The 21,143-nt window shown below is 51.4% G+C and overlaps 1 protein-coding gene across 8 annotated transcripts in view; it reads left to right on the top strand.

The window, feature by feature from the left end:
* Positions 1-10,190, top strand: part of KIAA1328 (KIAA1328 ortholog) — a 171,986-nt gene extending 161,796 nt beyond the window's left edge. For 5 of the 8 annotated variants that reach the window (XM_072948982.1, XM_072948990.1, XM_072948991.1 and 2 more), the window contains one exon: positions 248-4,849. In XM_072948982.1, coding sequence (XP_072805083.1) covers positions 248-458 — 211 coding nt within the window. In that variant the 3' untranslated portion in view covers positions 459-4,849. Of the gene's footprint in view, positions 1-247; positions 4,850-9,471 lie in introns of those variants that run through there. The other 3 variants (XM_072948983.1, XM_072948984.1, XM_072948987.1) reach the window with 3 other exon arrangements.
* Positions 10,191-21,143: the final 10,953 nt, after the last annotated feature.

Raw genomic sequence — 21,143 nt, 5'->3', positions numbered from 1 at the left:
TTTGCCCACTCCACAGTCTCTCCTCACAGGTTAGAAAAGAATGTTAGTAGTCAGCAGAAGAGAAGAGCTTACAGACAGACAGCCCCTCTGGTGTCTGCCGTCCCTGAAGTTCCCTAGAAGGAAGACCCTCTTACGTGATGTGATCTGGGATCTGATTCTTGCCCAGGGCAGCCCATCTCTGTGGGCTTTTTGGATTCTAAGGTCCTACTGGTCTGACCACTTTCTGTCTGCGTTGCATGTGTTACAGGTATGAAACATCGCTGTTGGATTTGGTTCAATCTCTGAGTCCAAAGACTGCTCTCAAACCTCGGTCCCATCCCTCCAGAGAAGCGGGGTCCTGGAGTCACAGCACTTGCCGGCGCAGTCCTCTGAAATCGACCTGGAACAAGACCAGGGCAGGCAGGACCCCTGAAGACCTGGAGGAGAACCAAATTCTGGAAGATATCTTTTTCATTTGACACTGAAGCGCACGCTGCAGAATGTCCTTCAGAAATGAGTGGGTGTTTTTATATACTGATCTAGGATTTTAAATTATTTGACTGCAATATAATCGTGTCTCTCCTTTCACAGGGGCCTGTCGCACTACCACCCTGTTTAGTATTGAATATAGAAACCATTCTAACAACCCAGGGTGTTTCTGATCAGACCAGTCAGTAGGTAACAGCACATTAAGGGGGATGGGGTGGAGGGCAGTATCTTTTCTATGCCAAGCAGAATGGAGAAAATGACCATAGGACACTTTCTGCCTGGCAGAGGCCATGGCATACTCAGCTTTTTCTTCTCAATATTTTGCTGGGAAAGATTGGCTCTGTTTTCTACACAAGGAAAGCCATTCCACTGCCAGAGCCCTCTGATTTAAATACAGCCCCGTGTCACACAAGCAGTCTCAGAGATAGCCCCTTTTATCTCTCACCCTGTTTCCCTACCACCTTCCTCATCTGAGTGTACTCTTTTAATTCTGAAGTTGGAGTCGGTGCCCTTCCTTCCCAGGCATCGCTGAGGACCACTTGTGAGTCAGTCTTAGTAGTCATCAGCCTGGCACACCCCATAATGGAAAGGGCTTAATGAGCTAGAGGGAGGGACCCATTTGGAGGGACCCACTCAACCCTTGGAAACGAGCCTTAAAATTACACAAGAGAGTGCTGCCCTATGGAGGCACAAGCCTGAAATGCTTTTCCTGCTGCCCGCCATTTCCCAGGGTAACTAAGAGCAATCTCTCAGTATTTTTCCCTGACCCAGTGTCTGTTTATTACCCGGCTGAACTCCCCATGGTGGGAGATGCCACTAGAGGGCTGGTGGCGTCAGCTGGCCTCCCCTCCCACCCTGTGGGTTGGCCAGGCCTTGCCTGTGCTCTGCTCAAAGTCGCCATCCCATGGCCCCAGAGAACCATCTCCACTTCCCAGATTATGTTCCACCACCCCAAGCAGGGTCTTCCCCGCTCTCCCACTAGGTCTCGCGGCGAAGGCTTGTGGAAGAAGTACCCTTGAAAGCTCATTTTCTCTCTGCTCTGCTATTCTGCAAAGCTCTTGAGATGGGTCCTTCAGCTTCAGTGGGCTCTAGTGGCCTCTCAAGCTGATGGGCAGTGTGACGAGCCCAGGAAAGCCAGTGATCCCAGTCATTAGAAGCAAGGGGGAGACGTGTATTACTTTCATGACTTTATTTGATGCAGAGAGCTGCTTTTTTTTCTCTCTCCCTTTCACCAACCCCCGGCTCAAATGAGACCAGGGCTGTCAGTCATTATTGTTAGCCGAGGTCAGACCATCGCAATGTGGGCTGCACTTCGTCAGACTGCTTCCCTGAAGTCTTTATCAAAACTAGATTGTTTCAGCCTACAAACACTTCTGAGCAGCTTCCTCGTCTGGATAGATCCAAATCTCATTGTCTCTTCAGGCTGAAGCCCTGTCACCTCCACCCAACCTTCCTTCTCTTGGGTCTTCTTTGTTCTTTGGAGGAGAGAATATAGCTTTCCGATGCCTTATTCTTAATCTGAGCTGAATGTAAGATCAGGACGAACTAGTTGCCGTCATTCAGTTGAAAAGTTCAGAATCACTGCAGATTACAGTTTCCTTTTAGAGTTCACCCCTATATGAGTCACTGAATCAGTTTCATCCCATTTCAGAAGCCTTTGGAAAATAGAGCTTTCTTTGGTCTGGAAAAAATGGGTGGGAACAAACTGAGACCCCTTGACTATTTCCTGAGCCAAAGTTAGTTTTCCAGAACCATCCTTTCCTTGGCCCATATGTCGTGACCTCCTTAAATACACCCAGCTGTCTTGGGTCATCCGTAACAGACACACTCCCATTCTGGACACCAGCATCCTTACTGCTCTCTGGAGTAAGAGGAGGCCAGAAGGACCCAGAAAGGGGTTGTAATTTCTTCAAGAAGCTTGTTTGCCTTTAGAAGAATCAACAGGATCTAAACTAGAGGTTTTGGGGGAGGGGGAGTCCCACAGGATGGAGTTTAAGTGCCTCTTTGCCTCTCCTGAGTGAGCAATTTGGAAGAGCAAAGATGGATTTTCAGCAGAGCATCAATCAACCTCTTTTTCATGTGCCACATTCCCCCTGTGAGTCACCTTTCTCTATCCTGTAGGCATTTCCTGGGGTTCAGAGCTATAGGATGTGAGTTTGTGTCTAGTGTAATGTCTTATTGTGAATTGAACAGGATATGTTAACATTTTAATTTGTGTCTCGCTTTGAGAAGTTGTAGAGCCTCAAGGCTCTTGTAGAGCCTGGAGGCTTAACCTAATTGCGAACTAACCTACCAGGGAGAGGGTCTGGCGCACATAGGAATCTTCTTTTCCTTCCCGTTACGCACTCCCATCCGTGACTGGCAGGGATGCGCGCGCCCCGTCTCCAGCCATTTCCCCAAAGCGAGACTGGGCACATACTGGGGGTGCTGCCAACAGCGTACCACCTTGCCCGCCTGGCTTCCCACCATTCTGTGCAAGGAAAGCCAATGAATGTTTGCCAAATGGGAAAGGACAAAGTGCCCATTGCAGCTGTTTAAGTAGGGCCCTCAGTGCTTGATTTTAAAAACCACAGTTAATCAAGGAAGAGCTTTCACTGACAGTCATCCTTCCAGGAGGCATTCTCGTGTTTTTCCAGACCTGACCTCCATGGTGGGGACTTACCTCTTGCACCCCGAATGTCATGGGGAGGGAGGGGCTCTCTCCTCCTCCAGAGCCACCCCCTTCACTTGGCACTGCTTCTGGCATCATTGTTCATATAAGAGATTTGCTGGTCAGAGACTCTGGGGATGGGGGCAGGCTTAAAGGGGCAGAGCTGCATGAAGTCTGCATCACGGGGGAGGTCAAGGCTATGGCAGACTCCCCCAGCTCACGCTTTATCCCCTCGTGAGTGTGTTATTTTTAATGTGGGCAGATGTTTGTATCCATATGAGGCTGTATGGTAATGAGTTACCTCATGGCTATCTTCCCCATGTGCTCTTGCTGTTGAACTGTTCCGTGAACGTCCCTCATCAGATCAGCGGAGCATAGCTTGAAAGCACCAGCAGATCCTGGGGTTATCAAAATGTTATTTCTCTGAGTACTTGTTAAAACAACAGGAGCTTGTGGTCCATTGAAAGAAAGGAAACAGTTTGCCACATCCTGTAGGTTTTCCAGGCTGACTCCAGCTCACTCCTGTCCCGTGAACACCAAGCCTCCTCTAGGCTGTGCGGTTACCAGAATGGAAGTTTCAATCTCTGCGCATCGCTGAGTCCCTCCTACCTGCCTGTTCCCAAAGCTGCTCAGCAAAGAAATATCTCGGCACTTTGACCACGGGAAAAATCGGCCTGCCTAGTTGGCTTTAGGTGCTGGGAAAATGTTGGTGAGGCCTTGAGGTCCTGAAATGTCCAGTTCTGAGATCACACCTGTGGATGCAACCAAAACAGCCAGAGACCCTATCCTGCCCACTGCTCCCCCAGCCAGCCTGGCACCCACCCCTGAACAAGGCGGTTTTGCAGCTGCTGCCCCCTAGAGGCAGAGGTGGCAAGAGCAAAATCATCACTCAGCTGGCTCCCAAGCTGAAAATGAGCTAAGTCAAAGTTTGCCTTGGTAAGATTACCCTTGAATCTAGGAACAGAGCTAGAGATGAGTAGGGTGAGAGTGACACCCCTGTCCTCAGAGGAAGAATGACCTGGCAGCTAGAGTGCCAGTTTCATAAATCAATAACGTTACCCAGTTTCTCAGAGTTGCCGTTCAAGGTGGGTTGTTCCTGAGCCCCTCCGGTTCCATTGTTCCCTTCAGGAGTGGACCGTTCTCCCCTCTCAGGCTTCAGAGCTCTTCCACCTCCCTGTCCGCCTCCCACACACACACCTAGGAAATGCTCGAGGCCTTTCTGCCTCCACTCCTCCTCCCTGCCACCTTCCAGGGCACACTCTGTGGCTGGATTGGACCGCAGACCCATATGGTCCATCACTTTCATTTTACAGATAAAGGAAGTTCTGAGATCAGCGAGCGCTCCCATCCCGTCAGGGCCAGGTCTTGCTGCCAAGCTGGTACCCTCCCCACTGCAGTACATCATTACCTTCCTTGACCTGGTGTTCGAAGATGAACATTTTTAAGAATCTCAACTAGGACTGAACATTCCACCACCATCTCTTAGAAGTGAGCTCTCACAGGCCACTTGGGCCAAGGTGAGCAAAACCGGAGCATGTCCATTTACAGGGGGTTTTTAGGTCCGTAACCCTCAGAGTGAGTGCACCGTCTGGAACATCTTTCTGTTCATAGAGGTGGAGGCCATGGGAAGACTGTCTACAGAAACATCCCTGGAAGCAGAGAACTCTCCCCAGGTAGCATGATGGATGTCACTGTCTTCTCTAAATAATAAAGACTGTTACAGCCCATTAAGACTTCTTCCAAAAAGACCGTGGCCAAAATGGGGTGAGCGCCGCCCTCAGTTGGGTGGAGGGGGTGGTAGGTGTACTAGTAAAATCAGTAGGAATGACCTGTGTCATCTGTTGCCAGCGGGGCAACCAGCTGCTTGTCCACGATCTGCCAAAACCTGAGGCTTGTCTTCATCAGTGCTCCTGGCCAGCTGAGTGCCTCCCCTGGGCCCAGCATTGTGGTAGATGTTAGAAGTGCTAACAAGCCGCAGAACTAAGGAGACCTTGCACCAATCTCAGTTACACTGCTTCCTGGCGGAAAAATCTTAGGCAATATGTTAACCACACCGAACCTAAGTTTCTTAATCTGTAAAATGGGGATGGTAATGCATCCCTCATAGGATGGCTGCAAGGGCGAAATTCAATGAGATAATGTACGTGAAGGGCCTAGGAGGAGTAATCTGACACAAAGTGTTCCGCGCATGGTCACTATCGTTCCCATCGTTTATTTCTCAGTGACCTTGCAGACTAGATAGAAGACAAAGCTTCATACGTTGAAGTTGTTACCAGTAATAAAACAAGAGCTGTGACAGTACATTTCCCAGTGACTGGTAGGAAGCTGTAAACCCTATGGTTTCCGATAGCAAATTGCTGGGCTGAGTTACCTTAGGATTTGTGGGAGGAGGAGGAGAAAAAGAAGGACAGATTTGACCCCGGCTTTGGAAGAGGATCTAAGATAGATGGAGAGTGGGGAGAGACTTGGGCATGGGACGCTGAGCGTTCATTGGCAAAAAAATACTCAAGATGTGTTTTGAAGGAATGGTGAGGTCACGGCTCACAGGTGAGATACTGGAAAAGAAGGCATGGACGTAAGCAGAGAGAAATATGCTGGGCCCAAATTGTAAAGGATGTTCAGTGTCAGACAATGGAATTTCATCCTTCAGTGACAAAAAGCCATGAACTATTTTGGAATTACTTGCTTAGAAATATCTACCATGTAGGAGTGTCAGGCTCTCTTAGAAGGAAACTGTCATCTCCTGGGTGCCTTCTAAGTGTTGAGCAAGGTCTGTAGATGTCTTATGTAATCCACACAGCAACCCTAGAACGTAGGTGGTGGTATCGCCATGTTACAGGTAGGGAAACCCATCTTGGAGAGATTGGGTGCTGTGCTCAGCCCCTGAGTGGTGGAGCGGGTCAGTGGCCTGGGAGACCAGAGCTGTCTAGTTCCACAGCTGCGTTCTTCCTACCGTACAAGTCTTCCTCTCGCCCAGGCAGGTGGCACTTTTGACAGAGACACCCACTGTTATGAAGTTAATGCCACCGGCCAGGGGAGATGTTGGGAGATTGTCATCCCCCACCCACAGGACTGGACAGAAGGATGTGGATTTGATACGCTGCTACCAACAGGCTTCCTAATTCCTGCCCCCAAGTCTGGGCCTTGTGATGACCCCCACGAGAGGAGAGTTGGGGGCTGCAGATCAGACACCCAAGGATCTACATCACATGCCCAGGACTGAGTGGGAAAGAGAGACCTCAGAGGTAGCACTTAGATCCACCTTGCTCAGTTGAGAATGGGCACCAAAGGAAGGCAGATTGCCACATGGTGAAAAGATAAATAACAGGGCATCCAAGAGGGAGTGATGAGCAAGGGCTGGGGAAAGAAGTCAGAAATCGTGGAAACACTAGGCAGGAGAGTGGATAAGGTGCTGAACCCCAGCAGTGGCAAGGGCAGGAGCGAAAGGGAGGGATCTGAAAGGAAAGTAAGAAGTGTCTGTGAACCCTCGTACCCTGCTGGTGACGATGCAGAATGGTACACCTGCCTTGGAGAACAGTCTGGCAGTTCCTCAAAAAGCTAAACATAAAATTACCTTATGACCAGCAATTTCACTCCTGGGGATAAACCCAAGAGAAATAAAAGCATGTCCACTTAAAACTTTTTGCATAGACAGTCATAGCAGCCTTATTCATCATAACCAAAAGGAGAAACCACCCAAATGTCTATCAGCTGATTAATGGACAAAATAAATGCGGTATACTGATACAATGGAATATTATTTGGCAGCAAAAAGGAGTGAAGTACATTCTCCAGCATTAATGATCCTTGAAGGCATTCTGCTAAGTGAAAGAAGCCAGTCACAAAGACCACAGAGTGTGACTTCATTTATATGAAATGTCCAGACAGGCAAATCTGCAGGGACAGAAAGTCTATCAGTGGTTGCCGAGGGCAAGGGGGAACAGGGGTAATGGAGAGTGACTGCTAAAAGAGTGTGGGGTTTCTCTTTGGGGTGATGAAAATGTTCTGAAAGTTGATTGCGGTGATGGTTGCGTAACTGCGAATATACTAAAAACCACTCAACTGGACCCCTTAGATTGGTACATTGTACAGTATGAGAATTAGATCTCATAAAGCTATTACAAAAAATGAAGTGTCCGTGGGGGTTGGTTGCTGGCTGGCCAAGGGGTGCTGGAAAGTCAAAAGCAAAAACTCTGACTCTAAACAGGGCTTGGGTGGAAGGGGAGGGTGAGTCCAAGACCGCTCATCTTAGAAATGTGCCTGTGGACGGAAGGAGAGACCAGGATGGTGGATGGGAGAGAAAGCTGGGACTAGCTGCAGGGCACTCTTCCAAGTCAGTGTCCTCCTCTTGACTAAAGCCCCTCGATTCCCAGCTGGTCCCCACTGGCGTTACCAATAATCCATGAGCAGTTTTCATTATTTCAGAAAGACTAATGTAAAGCTTGTACGTCTGTGGAGAAAAGCCACACAGGCCAACTGTCATGCCACTTCTTTATGAACTGGAAGTGACTACGTCAAGCTGTGACAGCCTTGGCTCTTGTGGGGGGCCATCTCTGATTCGTTGGCGCAGCTACATGCCCAGCACATTCATCTGTGTTTAAAAATGGGCAGATAACTCTCTACATGCATTTCAGTAGACAGATTGTTCCCTGCTGCGGGATGCATGGGGGTGTCATCAAGAGAGCCATTTGGAGGTGCAAAAACGGGACTGCTCTTAACAAGCAAACGAGAGAACAAAGCTACGGATAGGAAGCAATTGAGACGGGGGACAAAAATAACGTCATTGCAGGGTGATGACGCGGGAGTGACAGGTGAGCCAGGAAGGAAGGATGGAAACCAGACACTGTACCGGGAAGGGAGGGATAAATACAGAACATCAGGCATGTGCCAGTGGGTACCAGGAAAACACCAAAAACTCCCGAAGGACTTACTGTGCGCCAGACCCGAGCTGAACCCTGTGTGTCTTATTCAATCCTTATGAATTTCATACTTTAAAAAAGTCATTTCATTATGTGGGGTTTTCTCGTAAGCGACCTCAAATCCTTTATGGAATGAGGCTAGGTGCAGATCTGTGAACACCTAAAGTTTGAGGGTGATGTCTTTGGCACCAATGATGAAAATAAGGCTTAACAAGACTTAACCAAGGTCATCGGCTAGTAAGGAATCAAATTCAAACTTGGAAATTGGGGGGTGGGAGGGTCATTTTTCACTTCTGCTCTCCTTCCTCCAATCTCCAAGTTGTACCAAGTTCCCCAGCTTCTCAGCCTGCCCACTTCTCCCTCTCTTCGCTGTTGCCTCTCTGGTACAACGCTGTCTTCATCGGTCTTCCTGCTGGGCGGCCTGGATTTGTCCTTGAATACGTGACTTCACGTCTGCCTCACTCTCATTTTCAAATGGGGATCCCCAAAGACCTTGTCTCAAGGGGTTATTGTTAAATGACCCAGTGCATGGAGAGTGCTCAGCAGACAACAAGGCAGCACTCAGCAAGGGTGACCTGATACCACTGTTATCCAGGAAGCTCCCGGGGTCCTCGTCATGTCACACCCTGCTTAGCGTGTTAGTTTCCTATTGCCCTTACAAGAGAGCTGGACTTTTGAGCATCACGCACAAGGCTCTTCGTGATTTGACCCACTGCAGTCCGTAGACCTCCAGCCCCTTTTCCCACTCTTTCTTTCTCTTGATTTCCCTGCTGCAACCACTGTGAACTTCCCTTAGTTCCTGAAGGCGCTGAAATGTGTTTCCTGACTTTCTTCTGATCTCTCTTAGGCCTTTGTACATCCTTAATGACAATACTCACTGCGCTAGATTGCCCACGTATCTGATTCCTCCTCTGGACTCTAGGCCCCAGGATGGCCAGACTAAGATGTCAGTCCTATCACTCACTCCCCAGAACTTAGCATGGTCCCTGGCACGTTGGAGGCTCTCAGTTTTATTTATCAGATAGATGAACAGATAAGGTGCAGGGGAGGACGGGAGGGAGAGAGGGAAGAAACGAAATAGATCCGTGTTTGCAAAGTCTAGCACACTCTGCACTAACCAGGCTGCTGGCAGCTCTCCCACGAGGAGAGAGGACTCGGGGACAGTGGGCTTGGGACGCCTGCACGACATCCCCACACTGACGAGCATTTTCTTTCCAAAACAAATCTGAGACTGTAACTTCCCTGTTAAAATCCAAAGGGCTCTGCCGTGCTCGCAGGGCAAGGAGCACACCCCTGAGGCGGACACCCAGGCTCTGACCCCACCTCCCCTCCCCTCCCCTCCCCTCCCTCCGTTCTCTGCTCTTCTCCCCACTCACAGCCTCTGACCGGCTCCCAAAGACCCACTGCTCTTTCCCGCCTGGGTGACTTTTCCAGGCCCTTCCCTTTGGGATGTATCTTTCCAGACCCAGCTCCGCTGTCACTGCTGCCATGGAATGCTGACCTCGCCCTGGAAACCAGCCCAGAGGAGACCCGGAATTATGAGGCCAACGTGTCCGTGAGAGCAGGGCGGGCAGGCTGTCCTGTGGAGCCACAGGGGGCTCTGAGAGGGGGCTGCTTGGAAGAGGAGGAACCAGAAGGTCCAGGAGTAAAGAGCAGGGTGGAATCTGCGAGAAGGAGGAGAGGCGACTGGCTGGAAGACCAGGCCGGGTGTGCGATCTGGACAGGGCATCTCCCGCCCCCTCCTCCGCAGTCCACAGCTGGCGGCCTTGGCTGGCAACTTGCTGGCACCAGCACCCAGACCGCGGCCCCCGGCCTGACCACTGTCCGGCAGTTGTAAACTGTGCTTTTCCCTCTCTGCTTCCTCCTCGTCCCTACACTTCAGCTGCTGAGCTGAGGGAGCCGGAGGAAGGGGAAGTTGGCTCTCCGGCCTCTTGCCGCGGCCAGTTGAGATAGGATGGACTCCAGCCCCAGCGTGTGGGCTTCTCCTCGCGGCTGACAGTGATTTAGGCATGTAGGATTTATATAACACCGAGGCTCGGTAAACTGTGTAAATTTGCTCTGTTTTCCAGGGACAGTTATTTATGGAGGGGCATTTTTAACTCAAGTGCAGAAGTATTAAATCATTATAATAAATTCATGCTATTCAGACTTTCTTACATTGTAATAAATTTTTTCTCAACATGAATGAGGAGCTCCATGCTTGCTCTAATATACCATTATGTATTTCTTCTCAAAATGACACAGCTTACTATATCAACTTGGAGAATAATAGGAGATTTACTGTGTTGGAGAAAAAAAAAGAAAAGTTGAGTAGCAGTGAGTCTGAGAAGGGACTTGGGAGCGTGACCCCCAAGCAGAACTTCTCCCAGCCTCTCTGCTTGCTTCTTACCCGACGGGAGGGGCAGCACGTGCAACCACAGCGGGGGCGCCTCCCCGAAATCTTCCAGCTGAGCCTTTGAACAGAGAAATGCAGCCAGGGACTCCAGTGGCCTTCTGGCCTGGCCTGGCCTGGCCAGGGGCAGGTGTTGGAGGGGAGCTCCATCAGAAATGAAAACTCTCTCTCCCCACAATGTGAAATCCCTTCCAAAAGCATCAGTCTGGGCAGAGAGCTGACCTGTGGACGGTCTCTCAGCACCTGTTTCTCACCTCACTCCTCACCTGGGTGCTCACCTGGGCCAGAGGATTCATAGCTCTCATCAGATTCTCAAAGGAATCTGTAATCCAAAAAATTCGGAAACCACTGGTCTTCAGGAAACTCTGAAGCATCTTTGGACTGTGCACTGTGTAGTAGACAAAGTCCATTGGGGTGGTTCCCGGCCTCCAGCCGCACACAGAAACTATGTCGAGCTGCAATTAGCGCCCAGAGGTCGGTGCAGCCAGAGGCCTGAGCAGCGGCCCCTGGGAGGGGGACTTCAATCAGAATCTCCCAGAAGATAACATATTGTTGCTATGCAAAAGCAGAGAAGGAAGGAAGGGTGCTCCGAGCAGAGGACAGTGTGTCAAAGACACAGAGACAGGGACCCCAAGTGAGTGAGCTCACGGACAGTCGTGAATGCCAAGCCTGGTGTTTAAACCGGAGGAGCAGCAGGGCCCAGCGGGAGAAGACCTGCTTAGATGCCAGTACTCGGCAACAGTTTCCAGTCTACCTAGTGCTCCGTCAGAGGCTGAAGTTCAAGTCCTTGTTCTGCCACTGTAGCTGCGTGACATTGCACAGTTCCCTTCACCAGTGCAAGCTCAGTGCCTCTTTCTGCAACATGTAGACAGTGCACACGTGCACACCTGACTCAGTCTTCATCGGGGTGCAGCAAAAGGATGCTCAGACATCTGCTGGGTAAACAACTTCGAAGCACTTTATCCACATCAGGTGCTTTCATCATTTATCTGAAGGCTGCCAAGGGGCAGCGGGCCCCTCCGAAGCATGGAAAACTGGGGATTCCATGACAGCCAGGCAGGCTAGGCCGGCCAGCTCCCTACCATCACCACCTCAGGCAGTGCTCCCAGCCCCATTCTTGCACACCTGCCCCAGTTTCAGAATGCTGTTTACCTCCATCTCTCCCACCAGCCTGGGCTGCCTTCCTGATCACCCCATGCCCTGTGCAGAGTCCTGGCTACCTCTGCCTCAACAGCCCTGAGTCTCCAGACCCCGGCCCTGAGGACAGTCCGAAGGGACAGTCAAGAGCTGTCCCAGAGTGGGGACTCTGGAGTGGTGGTCCGCCTGCCTCCAGGGGGCGCCTGTGGGCTGCTCACTGCCCTTCCCCTCTACCCACCTCCACTCTCCACCTCTAGTATTTTCAAATCCGTCCCTTCTCTCTTCAGAACTGACAATGATGTTGTTTCCTTGTTTTGCCAGTCAGGCTGCTCCTGGGGATGGGGATGGAACAGGAACCAGGATAGGGTAGCATTTTCTCAATGGTCTGTAGGTAGGAACCACGGGGGCCCCATCATGCTGCCCATGACACCCACTCCTCATGTTCACATTGAGGGGTTTCTCCTTTCAGATTCCCAGGATGTTTCCTGGGGGGAGGAGGCCAGAGAGGGTGTGGAGGGGGGACTGGTCCCTGTAGTGCCCAGTCCAAACGGCTGGCAGCTCTCCCCAGGCTGACCCAGCTAATGCTCAAACTGGCCACATTTTTCCCCATTTTATTTTGAAGTCAGACTTACAGAAAAGTTTTGAAAATAATACAAAGAATTCCTGTCTTTGTTAGTCCCGAAGTGTTAACATAGTGTTAACATTTTAACTCGTTATCTTTATCATTCACCCTTCCTCCACACCGGAATCAGGAAACGAACATTAACAGAGGGCTATTGCCTCGTCCACAGACCATATTTAAATTTTGCCCAATTTCCTTTTTAACTTTTCTTTTTAAGTTTCCTTTCCTCAAATATCCTTTTTAACAAAAGAAAAATAAAATCTAGCCCAGGACCCAATCTACGGTCATATGTTGCATTTCATTGTCATGTCTCTTTAGATGAGAACAAACCACTGATGTTGCAGGATGTTGTTCCCCAGTTTGGGTTTGTTTGTTTCCTTGTGACTAAATTCAGCTGTGCGTTTTCAGCGAGAATGAGTGACGCTGTATCCTTCTCAGTAGTCATTCCAGGAGGCCCGTGATGGCTAGGTCTTTCTTTCCAGGTGATTTTAACTTTGATCACAAGGTTAAGGTCATGTCTGCCAGTTTCTCCACTGTAAAATTACTACCTTCCCCCGTGTAATTTATAAGATTCTTATGTATGTGTTGGGAGGGGGGTTACTTGAAACTATGTAAATACTGTTTCTCATCTACCTCTGACCCTCGAGTTTCAGCATCCATTGAGGACGATTTGGAACATTCCATATAAATCCTCAGTCTTCTGTGTTCCCACTGCTCTTTGACCAGCCAGTGCTAGGAGACAGGCTGGCAAAGGAGACAATTCTTGTCCTCAGGGCCTTCAGCTCAGGAGGGAGCTACATACTCAGAGCCACGCAGAACAGTGTGAACTAGGGCCCAGTGACGTGGTCCCCGCTCTGAGGGCAGCAGGAGGTCAGAAAGTAGGTGCTCAGTTTGACCTGGAGCCCCTGGAGCAGAGGGCAGTAGAATGGGAGTGGTCAGAAACTTGGCATAACAGGAGAATCTGTGTCCATTAACCCTCTGGGACCGCCCCAATGGGACCCTCATCCCAGGAAGGTCCCTGTCACCCCAGGGGCTCCCTGGGGACTGGGAAGGAGTCCCAGGCTTTCTTCTGATCTCTGGCAGAGCTGGGGCAGAGAGGCCTTGATAAGAGTGTGCGGGCCTGAGGTCCTTCACTAGGGGATCTTGGGAGGCATTCCCCCCACCCAGCACGCCTTCTACTTTATTCAGCAAACATTGAGCACCAGCTGGCTACGGGACATTGAGTTCAGTGCTGAAAGCACACAATGCTCCCAAGTAGTGCTTGATTAAAGGGGATGCCTTGAGCCCAGAGGCCTCTTCAGGTCACCCTACCCTCAGCAAGAGTCTTCTGCTCCGTCAAGAGCAGAATAAAGTGGTGAGTAAATACCCCTGCGTTCGCGCCTCCAGGTGACTCTCGTCTGGAGAGGCAGGCTGAGGGCATTCGCAGCGTTCCTCCTCGGCCCTCCCTCTTCTCCTTCCTGACACTTAGCAGGGAGCTGGGCCAAATCCGTGAGATCCAGGAAACCTCACTTTGCAAAGGAGGCAACTGAAGCCCAGAGGTAGGAACCTTTCCAGGCCAGTCCTGTCTCCACTCTCCTGTCCTGTGGTTAGGCTGTGTGTCTCTGTGAGGATGGAAATAGTCAGAGGCTTCCGAGTGAAGACTTTTCACGCATGAGCTTTGGAAGTGATTGCAAGCCTGGACCCGGCCATCGGGGGCCGGGGCTCAAGCCCCAGCTCTGCCAAACCGTGTGACTTCCAGCGCATCACTTAGGCCTGTCTGTGAAAAGGAGTCCAGGGTTGTTGGAAAGGGTAACTGGGATGGCGTTGAAGTAGCCAGGACACTGATCAGTAATGGATTCTTTTTAAACAAGGCCCTGTGTCTCCCCAGCATATCCCCCATCTACCTGAATCATCTTGCAGGTCTTCAAAAGGTCCAGGGTCCTTTGTTCCTCCAGGCTCCCCTCCCTCGGGCTCTGTTTAACCCCTGCTCACCCTTCAACAACAGGCCCAAGTGTCTCCTCCTCCCCACCCTGGGCTACTGGCCCCCACCTCCACAGTGCTCCGCCGGCCCCCTGCACCGCCACCACGCCCCGCTGCAGCTGTCTTTTGTTTGTCAGGGCACCTCATACGAGGGGTCGGTGCAGCTGATTTTGAAGTTGGGATCCACTAGTTACTTGCAGTGTGGTTTGGGGCCAGCTACTTACCTTCCCCAAGCCTCTGATTGTTCATCTGATAGCACCCTGCAGGGTGACTCCCGGGATCAGAGAGCACCCCTGGAGCACACCGGGTCTTGTGCCCGGACGGTGGCGACGTGCCTACGTCTTCATCACCCACGCGCAGCCCGTGTCTCCATGCTGGCACTCAGTAGGCGCACTCTTAATATTGGTTAAGCAGGTGAGGGGACAAAGACGCTCCCATCCCAAGGTAATTTTCATTTAAAAAATGCAGAACTAATTGAGGCCCAAGTCTGACCCAAAGAAAAAGCCCTCATGATGGGATCCGAGGTCCTGAGCAGGACTGGCGTGCAGTGGGCAGGTGCATGGAGTCTGCCCAGGGGCCCTCTTCCCAGGGCTGCCTGTGCGCGGAGTGAAAATGCCTCACAGCAGCCTTGCTTCTGAGCCTCTCTGTGGACCCCATGGGGCCCCGGGCGGGGAGTGGAAGGGAGACGGACTGACAGCAGCTGGGTGCAGTGCCCACGGCTCCCAGGGCTGGGCCGCATGAGGAGGTCGGGAGAGAGGGGCCACGGCAAAGATGATTCGTGTGGAGACTCTGGGACGAGAGGAAGCTTCACGCCTCAATTAGTGGAGTATGGGGCCATCAGAAATGGTTAAAATTTCCCCTTGACTTTGAGTGATGGAGAACCGGTTTGCTTTGCTCTGAACAACGTGCTTGAGGCTTTCTGCAGAGTTCAGCGTCCTGGGGGAAACAGCTGACACAGCTCAGAAGGGTCCTGAACTTCAGGTAGCTGCAGAAAGTGTTAATAAATATTACATTTATTTCCATTTAATTTCCTCTCCTTGTTAATAAGAAAATGTAATGGGTCTTTGGGTTTTTTCTGTCTCCCTCCATGTGCTCCCTCTGTCCCAACCACCAGCAAGTGCCACCAGGCAGGGGGAGTCACCGTCAGTCACCTGTGCTCGCTCACCTTTGAGATCCCTGGGCCCAGCCCAGATAATCAGGGCGAGGAGGGAGGAAAAGGACCAGTACTTAAGTCAGTACTGGTGATGCCATTTCTTAAAGGTAAAATTGATATTATTGAGGAAAGAAAGTGAGAAGGAGGGAAGGGAGATGGGAGACACAAGAGAAGGGTTGGAGGGGAGCGACTGTGCGGAGAATTAACAACCAAGAGAGACAAGATGCAGAGAGAAATATCCCAGCTTTGCAGACAGACCTGGGCTGGAACCCTGAGTCCGGGTCATCTCTGCAGGGACTTAACCTCTCTGAGCCTGTTTCCTCATCGGTCGAACAGGGATGGTAACACCCACCTGAGAGAGTTAGGTGAGATTATAATTAAGCAGCTCTTAACGGTGTCTAGCTCAGGGCAAGCACTCTGGTAATGATCGCGCCACCACCCCTCAAAGGGAAGAGCCCGGCTGGTAAGAGTGGACTGGAAGGGCCCCAACTTCTCGACTCAGCCAGGGGGTGGTCCTGAGCAGCCCCAGCCTGGATTCATCTCCTGGGAATCCCACGGGCCAGCTACGGGAGCCGGGAATGTCACTGCCTGGCTCTGGGTCTCCACACCGAGACTGAGGATGACAGCTGCGTTCCTCACACCAACACCCCCACACCTACAAGCTGAAGACCGGGGTAAACATGACAGCTGATAACCCGGCTGCCCCCGGAGAGAGGAACAGGCAGCTGGGTTCAGGGATGGGAGTGCTTTTCATTATATACCTTTTCGTACTTCTTGAATTTTGAAATATATGCACATGTTACCTATTCCAAAAATTAGATAACATTTTTTAAGCGCAAAGACCAAACTAAGGTGCAGCCTGAGGCCATGTGAACCCACAGAGGATGGCTGCAGACAACAGCCCCAGGCCTGTCGGGGACGCTCTCGGGAAAAAGAAAGGACACAGAGAGAGGAAGGGGCAGAGGAGCATCAGTGAACGGAGGTCCCCGGGCAGGAGTGTGAGCAGTGACAGGTGTGAGCACCTCGACATGACAGGCATTCTCTGGGAGCGTCACGGGCTGGCTGGGCTTCGGAGAAAACGACTCAGTGGTCTGGTGTCCAAGCTTGCTCCGGCTGGGACGTGAATTGTCAATGGAATGGAACTAAAGGAAGGGAAGGAGGGGGCGATCAGAGCCTGAGCTCCTCATTCTGAGTATCTGTACTATTGAGGGATTTACAGCTCAGAGGATCCCTGGGGTGGGTATGTCTGCGTGTATGTGTATTCCTCACGACTCTTTGGGGCGGGGTGTAGTATGATCCCCTTTTTAGAGATAAGGAAATTGAGGCTCAGGGAGATTAGGTCACTTCTCCAAAGTGACACAGATGGTATGTGCATCCTGGTCAGATGTCCAAGCCCAAGCCTTCGTCACCCTGATACACCAGTCTCCGGCCCTCCTGGTCTGGGCACACCCTGGTTAGATGTCCACAAAGGGTGCAGGCAGAGAGGGAGATGTTCAGGGTTCCCTGAAGAGATGACGAGTGAGGCTAGTGTGAGATGGGGTGTGAGGCTAGTGTGAGAGGAGATGGGGTGCTGATGAGGGGCCTGGGGTGCTGGCTGTCCACCAGCTAGGCCTCCGGGGCACCTGGGAGGGCTGCAGACCCGAGACGGACGGGGCAGGGGGAGGATGTGCAGGGAGAAGGGAAGACAGCTCAGAGACACAGGAGGGGAGTGGAGAGAGGAGGCTAGGAAGTAAAGAACTTAAACCTGCGAATACTCCTCTGGGGGGAAAGGCAGCGCTGGCTCTCCACTTATTCCAGACATGCTGTTGTCACTCTAATGGCATCTCCAGAACACGCACCCCTTTGGAACACGCCTTCAGTTGTCTGCGGTTTGTTCTTTCCTTCCTTCCTTAACTCAGTCATTCATGCAGGCTATCTGAATCAATGCGGCCTGAATATCCGACCGCCAGGAGTGAGCAGCCTTTGGGAAGTGGGATGTCAGTGGCAACTAATAATTTTTGTTTGGGGGGTGGATTCCATTTTGGGAGAGAGGCAAACGGCATTCACAACCAAGCCTGCTGCCTTCACTTCGGGCGGGGCTGGGACCCTGAGCTCACTGCCTGAACATCCCCGGTACCCACTGGTGGGGAGTGTCAACTTGGGCTCAAACACTGACCCCGCAGACCCCGCACTGGGAGGAGCTGCAGATTTGCCCAGCCCAGCGCAGTGGCCCTTGGAAGGTGGATATTGGGCTGCGAGGCACTCGCGTGGGTGGGATAGCTTGGGGACATCTGTGCGTCACTGTTTTGGTGCTCTGTGTGCAGGAGAGGGTGGGACCCAGCTCAGAATAGGCAAAACGTTGGATCTGAAACCCAGAAGGAGATGGGAGCTATTAACTGAAAGGTCTCGGTAAATGGTCTCATATTAACATCACACAGACAGGAGGGTAGAAGGGAGAGAAGGGAATAGAAAAGTGAGAGAGAAAACATGAGGACAAAGCGGTGGGTGAGGAGCGGAAGGGCTTTGTCTGTGTGTGTGTGTATTCCTCACAACTCTTTGGGGCGGGGTGTAGTATGACCCCCCTTTTTAGAGATAAGGAAATTGAGGCTCAGGGAGGTTAGGTCACTTCTCCAAAGTGACACAGATGGTATGTGCATCCTTGGTCTGACGTCCAAGCCCAAGCCTGGAGCAGCGGCCGGAGGGAGGCCTGGGCTCCCACCAGGTGCCATTGCCCACCCTTGGGTAAGGCTGGGTGAGGCCACGAGGTCCCACAACCACCCCAGCGCGGGTGAGGCTGCCCAGCAGTCCAGAGCCAGCCTTGATGCAGCATCGAAAACGTGGAGGGGAAACTGAGGTCTCTCCCAGTGCTTCGATAACAGGGATTTTCTTTGAGTTGCTGTATGTTAATGCTAAGTGGTGTGTGCACTGGGGTTCATTATGCAAGTATCTCTCCTTTCCACCATGCTTGAAATAAAAACTTTATAATAATAAGCAAAAAGTCTTTTAACAATAGGGGAGCTATGAAGGAATCACACACTGCAGGGGGAATAGAGCCGCAGATACAGAGGGCCGACTGAACTGCGCCATTTAGAGCATCCACGGATTTTGGTATCTGCAGGGGTCCTGGAACCAACTCCCTGCAGGTTCCGAGGGATGACTGTACTAGCAGAGGGATGTAAGCCGCAGAATATCAGCAGAAATTAATGAGAGTTGTGTCCTGGGTTTTCTTAAATAACACTGCAGATCAGGGGTTCTTAACCAGGGGATGATGGATGAGGTGTGGGATCCCCGAACTCTCCGCAATCGTGTGCAAAGTGACCTGAGAGTTTTCAGCAACTTTTCAAGGAACCCACAACTTTCCCCCCAGAGGTTAATAAATTATATTCGCTCTTAAATGTGCTGTGCATGCATTAGGCACTCGGTGTGTGGTTTTAAATAGGTTTATTTGATAGAACTGGCGTATTCACATCTGGGCCTTGTGTGTTCATGTCAGTCTCAGTCAACCATGCCTGAAAAGGAGAGGAAGTGGCTGACCCACTGCGCGGCCCGGCTCCTCGGGGGCGGTTCCCTGGCCTCTACTGCCCCTGCGCCACAGCAGAGGAGGTGGGGAGGATGCTGTGCCAGAGAGAAGGGTGCACAGTGGGGAGGTGGTGACGAGGCACAGGAGGGGGCTGGGAGGCCACTGAGGCTCCCTGGGGTCTGAGGGAGCGACAGGTTGTTGACATCTGACCAACTCAGTGGCTTTTGGCTGCAAATGTCCAACAGAAACCACAGTTTTGAACAGTCTAAGGTTTAAAACCCAGAGGATTCCTTAGAAAAGAACTCTCCGCTCCTCACAGGGTAGCATCACCCCCTGGTGTGACATCCAGCCCTTTGCAGTGAGTTCTTCCAAGAAGTCCAGCTCCTCAGAACCAGCAGGTTAAGGCTGGGTTATTTTAGGCAACAGGGAGGGTCTTATCTTGGAACCATCCCACATGGAGGTCAAGGCTTGAAGGCCTGCTCCAGGTCCTGATGCCTAAAGGCCTTTTCTCCCCAGGCCAACGATTCCAGAGGCCAGTGTGAGAAACATGGGATTGGCCCTTGGCCCTGGGAAGAGAGGTGGGAGGGGAGGATGCAACGCAGGGGCCGAGTGCTGCTCTGTGGCTGGGGCTCTGAGCCCTGCCCTCCACCACTCCGCGGGCAGAAGGACAGGTGGGGGCGGAAGCCATTCCCCTTTCCCGCAAGAGGGCACAGACAGACGGACAAACAAGTCTCCCAGGACTTTCATCTTCTCGCCCCACTGCGTGGAGGGAGATGGAGGCCCTTGGTGGGATCTGCCCATTCTTAGAGCAGGCTGGGGCTGGGAAACGAGATGGACTAGAGAAAGGGCTGTCCCAGGACAGGGCCTGACGGAGGTTTGTGGCTGGTGTGCACGTCTGGGTGTGCATCTCAGGGGGATCCGCTCCCTCCTCCCCTCCCCCAAGTGCTACTTCCCATTCTCCCTCCTTTGGAACCCTCCCCTCTCTGAACACACACACACACACACACACACACACACACACACAGCACCTTCCTCTCACACCTCCTGTGGCGTTCGGGTCTCTGTCTCTCTGTCGTGCTACAGAGATGGCAGCACTCCAAGCTGCTCCGTCCACAGTGCCCTCCCACCAGAACCCTGCCCCCAAGGGCATCACCTAGAGCCCTGTCTTCTCTATCCACGCAAACGGTCAATGCAGTGGAAGGTGCAGGACCAAGAGCAAAGCGCTCCAGGGGCGAGTCTGGGCGTGGGTCCCCACCCTCCTTTACTGTGGTCCCCGTCTTCCCTGCCTTCTTCCCCAACCCCTCACTGCACTTCGCCCCGGCCCCCACTCAAGTCAGGTGGCTCAGTTTTCCTCCTGTCAGGGAGGAAAGGGGACTCTCTGTTGGGCTTGGGCACCGTGGCCATCCCTACCCAGGAAACTAGGGGTGGGCTTACAGTGGAGAATTTCAGGGGTGCACACCAGTCGAGAGAGATTTTTCTTAGTGAGGAGCAGGCCTTCCTTCTCGATGCTCCCATCGCCTCCCAGGAAGCGCACCTCACTGCTTAGGCTTCAAACCGGGGCCCGGGCAGCACGCAGACTCCATGGACAGAAGGACCCGAGCTACTCCCCGTGGGCCAACTTCAGGGCCCAGAGGCACGGCTGGCCAGATTCCAAGAACCACAGACCACCGAAGAGCCTTTTATTTTTTTTTTTAAACTGTGCTTTATTTAGGGCTAAGCTGGAGAAAGCGTCATCCAATAGTTACAGAAGGTTACAAGGAGTTTTAGGGAGTTGAGTGTGAAAAGAGCAGTTGTACTGAACTGCGGCTTTTTTTTTTTTTTTACAACATCTGGACATCCTAAAAGGAGGAGCCAAGAGAAAGAAAAAGAAAATTTTAAAAATAATAATTAACCAACAAAATAGAAAGAAAGGAAAGGCAGAAGGCCTGAGAGGAACCAGACAGTTGTTCTTCTAAAGCAAAAAAGAAAAAGCATGGTAGGTCCGAGAGCCCCCCGGCCTCCAGATGAACTGGACATCAATGAAGAGGGTGTCAAGGCGGAAGGCCAAATCAAGTCTTCCCAACGGTGCAAATAAATTATAATAAATATGTTATACTTTAAAATATATGTGTTCTTAAATAATTCAGTGTTTTTTTCTGATTCTGAGTTTTTTTAAGCAATGTCTTTTTTTAACTGCTCTAAAGTCATTTACCAAAGATAAATATCGTGCTTTCATTAAATAGTTTTCCTTGTTTTTTTTTCTCTATCATTACAATTAAAAGTCCTACAAAATATGCAAATTTATTTACAGAAAAACAGAGCCGGCATCATTTAAACATCCCTGTTTTTCAAAATTCCTTGTAAA

This window comes from Vicugna pacos, chromosome 24 (assembly GCF_048564905.1).
Source record: "Vicugna pacos chromosome 24, VicPac4, whole genome shotgun sequence".
NCBI classification, from domain to species: domain Eukaryota; kingdom Metazoa; phylum Chordata; class Mammalia; order Artiodactyla; family Camelidae; genus Vicugna; species Vicugna pacos.
Note: the sequence above shows the minus strand (reverse complement) of the source record. Positions and strands in the feature narration are given on the sequence as shown.